At 32.3% G+C, this 6,201-nt stretch overlaps 1 protein-coding gene across 1 annotated transcript; it reads right to left on the reverse strand.

Annotated features, from left to right (window-relative positions):
- Positions 1–381: 381 nt before the first annotated feature.
- On the reverse strand, positions 382–4,464 carry LOC102669181 (probable disease resistance protein At4g27220). Its single transcript, XM_006593069.3, has 2 exons — positions 1,381–4,464; positions 382–744 (listed from the first exon to the last, which is right to left on the reverse strand). The coding sequence occupies exons 1-2, from the start codon at positions 4,462–4,464 to the stop codon at positions 382–384; spliced, it is 3,447 nt and encodes a 1,148-aa protein (XP_006593132.2).
- Positions 4,465–6,201: the final 1,737 nt, after the last annotated feature.

Raw genomic sequence — 6,201 nt, forward strand, 5'->3', positions numbered from 1 at the left:
GCTGTTTGTCACAATGGCCATTTAATTGACACTAAGTTCTAGTTACCACAATGCACTCATATTTTAAGTGCATTTGTTCCATCTCAAGAATTAATTCCTTGATCCTTAATCACACCAAACAATACCATATCAATATATAAGCACACACACATTCAAGTTTTCTAGCACATGCACCAATTTATCCGAGGATCACAATTCCTCCTAGTCTCCAAATCAGTTAATAACAATTCAAACAATGGCAATGAAAGTGCAAGTGAATCACAATTAATAAATAATTGTCATTATGTATATAACCATAATAGTGTAAATGAACTATAGAAGTAAAAAAAAAAATCTAGGTGGATCTATCATTTAGATCATCATGATAATCGACATGATCACTTAAACCTTACTCTCAGCACCTGGCTCTTGCTGGGTTCCCCTCTGTAGTCCCACGTGCTCATGGGCCCTCTTTTGTAATCCTATCTGCTCATTTACTGCCAACTTTTCCATCATTTGCTCAAGCAGATGACTTACAACAGTAGTTTCTTGTCGAGCAATTGATGCATCCCTTTGAGCTTCTGCAACTTGTTGTTGAGCTCTAGCTATATCCTCATAGGCATTGTTGGATGAAGAAGGAGCAATTGATTCTTGAGTCGATGAAGTCATCTCAGCACGATCTAAAATTCCCTTAAGACGTCTGATGGTCTTGCCTATAGTGGTATCCTGTTGTGTCCTATGAGAGGAGACTTTACCCACCTTATCCTATAAAAATATACAAATTTTTTTTTATGATACATAATAAGAAATGTTTAACAAAAAATTTATATTAAAACTATAAATTTTATTAGATGAATGATTCAAAGCAGGGTTGAGTCAAAAAGTTTATAATTAATTTATTGCGAAAAAAATACTATTTGCATATTCTTACATACAATTGGAAATACCAATTCAAGTAATACTCATAAAATTTTGAGGGGAATATATTCATAATTTTATGTTATGGAGAAATTTTATAAATTATACATGCATATTACATTAAGAAAAGTTATGGTATGCAAAGCAGTACAATAAGAATCAGACACCCCAACAACATTGACATCCCAAGTTCTATTGTTCACATGCATCACCTCAAAATTTATTAAAAATATAAAAAACAGAAACAAGTCATGGAAGGGAATAGGCCAAAATTCACGAAGAAGCAACAAAACCTTTAACAAGGCAAACTGTATCTATTACGGAAAAAATATTTCTAATAAAAGAGGGTAAAACATCCCACCAAACAAAAGAATTCCTGTCAAAAACTTGTGACTTATATTGATGTTATTTTGACACTATAGACATGCTTTAAAGACTAAAGTGATATTAGGTAAAGAAATAATTATAGAAATAATATTTTACCGTTGCAGTTATGTCTTGGCGCAAGTTTAAATAAATCACCACCTTACGCGCTGAATTGGACAGTCCGGGACACTCAGTGCATCGACCCTCTTTCAAATTTAGTAAACGCGGACGATAGTAATCAGGCCAAAAGTCAACAAGATTTGGTAAGGAATCCAACTTGAAAGTATCCAAATTAAGCAAATTTGGATACAAGCAATGGTATGTACTCTGGTGTTGGTACGCTGAAAGATCATGCTCCTTTTCATTTCCAAATACATACATCAACTCGCTACATTTTCGAATGCTCATCCTTTGCAAACTAACTAGCTCTCCCAGAAAACACACAGGCAATATATATTTCAACCTTTCACATCCTTCAATATCAATGATACTTAATTTTGGGAGCGTCATAGATGCATGATTTTGTCTGTTAATAGTCCCTTCTTTGACTTCTTCTATTATGTACTTCAATTTATGGCACTCAGATATTTTTAGAACCTCCAGCAGCACTAGAGTTTTGACAATGGATGGCATGAAGAGAGAAGTTAGGACTGGGCAATTGTATATTCTTAAGACCTTGATACTGCATAGATTTGAGTACCTTGGAAAGGATATGCTGTACAATTGTGCACAATTTTCTATGATTAGTTCTTGTAAATTTTCCAGAGAGCATAGAGAAAACTGGTCATGAAACACTTCTTGAAGGCCATGCATGCCATTTAGCCTTAAAGTAACAAGTTTGGACAAAAAAACATCTTTGGTGGTAATCATAGTACTATCAAAGAGGTATTCTATATCTAAAGAATATTCGAGGACTAAGGCAATCAACTGATTCATGCCTTGTTGATCCATGGATGGGATAAGATTTTTGTAACCTCCCTTCAGATGCTTCAAATGAAGGTACTCTGCTCTTAAAAATAGATCCATGATTGGTAATGATATAAACCTTTGAGTAGATGCATTCAAACCATTTATGTACAAAGCTCTAGATGGTCTATGCTCTTCCATAATTTCTGTCTTTAGGTGGAAGGAATATGGTCTATGATCTAGTACAATAACATACCTCTGCAATCTTGAGAAAGAAACATTATGTGGAATGTCTTCTTTATACGAGAATAAATGAAAATACAATTCCTCTAGTTGCAAACGTCCTACAACCTCGTAAGCATTATTTTTCTCAATCCAACAATTGTACAAATCCAAAAGCTTCAATTTCTTCAACTCTACAATTCCATTAGGCAATTCTTCAAGATAAGAACCACGCAAGTCAAGAATCTCGAGTGCTTGTAGACTTTCCAAAATTGAGATGTCACCTAGCTTATAGCCTCTCAAGCACAGAGTTTGAAGATTTTTTAATGACTCAATTGATTGTGGCAATGATAAAATGTACTGTGATGGACTAAATTGAGGCAACTTCCACGTATAGCCACATGTTAAGAATGACAGTATTTTAAGAACTTTCAACCTTTCAAGACACAAATTAGATACTTCAAAGCCAGCCTTTGGAGAATGAAGCAAGAGAATTTCTAGTGTTGGACAATTCAATTGATTATCATTAGGAAGTTGACCATTTTTCAAATCCCATAAGGATATTGCTCTCTTATCTTTTAGTGTTTCATCCTCTACCAACATTCTTAGATCCATTGCAGTACTTGCCAACATTGCTTGACCCCTTTCAGATGCCATCAACAAGGCTACATCACGAACCATGTCATGCATTTTCACCCTTTCTTTATTACTAACTTTCAACAACAAACAAGAATCCTTTAGGATGTTAACGGCTATTTCAATCTCCCTCCTTGATTTTTCCATTGTTTCAGAAGTCTTAGTTAGTCCCAGTCCCCTTCCAAATCGAAATAAATCTTCCAAATCAATTTCATGGTCCTTTGGAAAGATAGAACACAACAAAAGCAACGACTTGGTTAACTCATCTGTCAAGTTATCATAACTTAATTGAAGACATACATGAGGAATTTTTAGGCCTTTTGTAATAACCAATGGTTTGGAATCTTGTAGTCTTTTCAATGCTGACTTCCAATCTCCTAAACTTTTCTTCTTCAGTGTGCTTCCCAAAGTCACAATTGAAATTAGGAATCCTTCGCATTCATCAACAATATTTTTTGCCACACTTTTCAAAGCATCTGCAGAGTCATCAGTTATGTTGGCATACAATTTGAACAAAATCCAAGATTCCTCGTTGGTTAAACGATTGAGCTCAATTATACTTTGGCATTGCATAGAAGTGCATATTTCTCTACTTTGAGTTGTTAGGAGTATTACACAACTCTTGTTGTTTTCATTGAGAGGAATACCTACATCTTCAAAGTTTAGCTTTTCCCATACATCATCCAAGATTAGAAGTGTTGTGCCCTCCCTTAAACTCTGTGATAATGTTTTTGCTCTACTTTCCTCAGATTCTTCCTCTAATTTGAAACCCAACTTATCAGCAATTTGTTCTTGGATGCTTATGATATTGAGATTTTGAGAGACTGTTGTCATGACAACCTTCTCAAAAAGTTTTAACTTCTCAGCTTTCTTACCCACCTCATTTGCCAAAGTAGTTCTTCCCGAGCCTTCTATTCCAACTAGTCCAATTATGCTAACATTTTTATCCTTTAATGTTTCCAAAAGCTTGTTGTAAGTTGATTCTGTTGAATTGGAAAGAACAAAATCTTTGGAAGAATAGTACTTCATGTCTGGAAGGTTAATACTCCTAGAAAAGGGCTCTAACTTGTTACATTTGAGCTGATTCATTTGTCCTATTTTTCTTACCATTTCTTTTGCAAGAAAATATCGACATTGCCTTATGAAACTACTCTTTGTCACTTTCAAAACTCTTCCTTCGAGAATCTGCACTTCTGCTAAAACTTTCTCAACTTCTTCTAGCCATTCTTCAACAGTTGGTTCAATTTTTTCAATCCTAATAGTGGCTTCTCTTACTCGTAATTTCACTTGCTCTAGGGTCAATTCCAATTCTCTTTTGGCATTTGGGAGATTCACAGCAAAGTTGTTGAAACAACACAAGTATTTTGCATGGTGTAAAATTGGACCCACAATATATTCTACAATCTTTGCTCTGATGGAAAGAACACTATCCTCCATTTGAAACGACACAGTCCTAATCATAAATGAGTTCATCACTTTTTAGCTAAGATGTGTAAACTAGCTAGTAATAATATAATAAAAAGAAATAATAATGTAATAATGTGTCTTATTTACCTTTGAAGTATGATGTAATTGGAAATAAAGTAAAGAAGTTTCTGTTGCGGGTCGGATGCCTTTTACGAACTATAAGCAAAAAGAAATATTAGCAATGTGAACAAAGGACAACTTTTGATGCCTTTTTGCAAATAATGCATTGAATAATGGTAACAGAATATAAATTACTTTCTAAATTGATCTACAATTTCACTTAATATGTAAAGAATATGTTGCACAAACATGCTAGGAAGTGATTTTGGAAACTATGTTGTACATTTTGGGCCTTTGAAAAAGCTAAATAAGAAATACATGAAAATTTATATAATAATATATTTTCTTATCTCTTTATCCTAATTACTTATGTACATTTTTCAAAAGCAAATAAACATTTTAACCCTTACAATTTAATGTACGAGAATTAAGTATTTTTTATATACAATCATGCAATTATATAAAGAGAGATAACTTTATAGTATTATTTTAATGAATCAAATTAATTTAAAATAACATTTGATTTGATTTAAATTTATAGATAAGATATTGAGTAGAATGTGTTTTAAACCCCTCAATATTTAGATAAAATTAGTTTTACTTTCTACATTTTAATAATTGTAATTTTAGTCCTCAATGAAATATGACATATGACATATTGATCCCTGATATTATATTTAATTTATTTTGACTTGACGAAAGAAAAAGTTATTTTAAGATAATAATTATGAAATGTGACCAATTTGATCTCTAACTCTAATAGTTAAATTTTATGATGCATATAACATGCTCATAATAACAAAATTTATATAATTTTAAAATAACAATAATTGTTATAAAAATTAAGTATAATTTAACAAAGTATTAGTTTTGGATGATATTGAGGGCAAGTCACAATTTGGAAAAATCACTTAGATTGAAAGGAAAGCATTACAAAAAATAAAAAATAAAAAAAATACACCATCAATGAAAATAAGAAAATGAAAGGAGATAAAAGAAAGTTGTTGAAGTAGAACTTCTTCTGAAGCTTAAGTTTTAGGGACAACAAATTTCCAAAAGGCAAGTTCAAAGTTATTTAGTCTTAACTGCTAATGGTTTTTTCTTTGAGAATGTGTTTATAAGATACGACTTGATTAAGAAGTATGAGGAAAGTTATGAAGCATCATCTTAGCTTGAAGTATGCTAATCTTCTAACATTTTATTTGTCACATCAAAAGTAAAACTACCAAAAATTAAAGCTGACCAGAAGCATGAAAGACAATCCTGTTTTCTAATATCAAAGTGCAACAAAACATCAAAAGTTGTGTATGATTAAAAAAATTATCAAAAGGTATCTTTAGTCTTGGGTAGATGTTTAAAAGTGACACATGATTTGAGTACCATCCAAAGATGTAAAATTAAACAAAGAATGGGAGACACATGTAAGCATTATTCAGAAGTACACACCAGAAACAATAAAATCTATAGAAATTATGTAAAGTGTTCAAAAGCACCTAGTTCAACAAACTCTGAAAAAGACATGCAAGCATTCAGAAGCATAAAACTTGTACAAATCATCAAGTCCTTTATCACAGCCAAGCAACCAAAAGTAATGAAGACTGATACACAAATATTGCAGTTATTAGAAGTAGCACAAGAAGACATCCT

Source organism: Glycine max, chromosome 12 (genome assembly GCF_000004515.6).
Source record: "Glycine max cultivar Williams 82 chromosome 12, Glycine_max_v4.0, whole genome shotgun sequence".
NCBI lineage: Eukaryota > Viridiplantae > Streptophyta > Magnoliopsida > Fabales > Fabaceae > Glycine > Glycine max.

Excerpts from the sequence above, each read along its gene's own strand:
- LOC102669181 (XM_006593069.3), bottom strand. The coding sequence starts at position 4,464 with ATGGAGGATAGTGTTCTTTCCATCAGAGCAAAGATTGTAGAATATATT. Across the intron at positions 745-1,380 it reads GCCAAGACATAACTGCAACG|GATAAGGTGGGTAAAGTCTC; the intron begins GTAAAATATTAT and ends ATATTTTTATAG.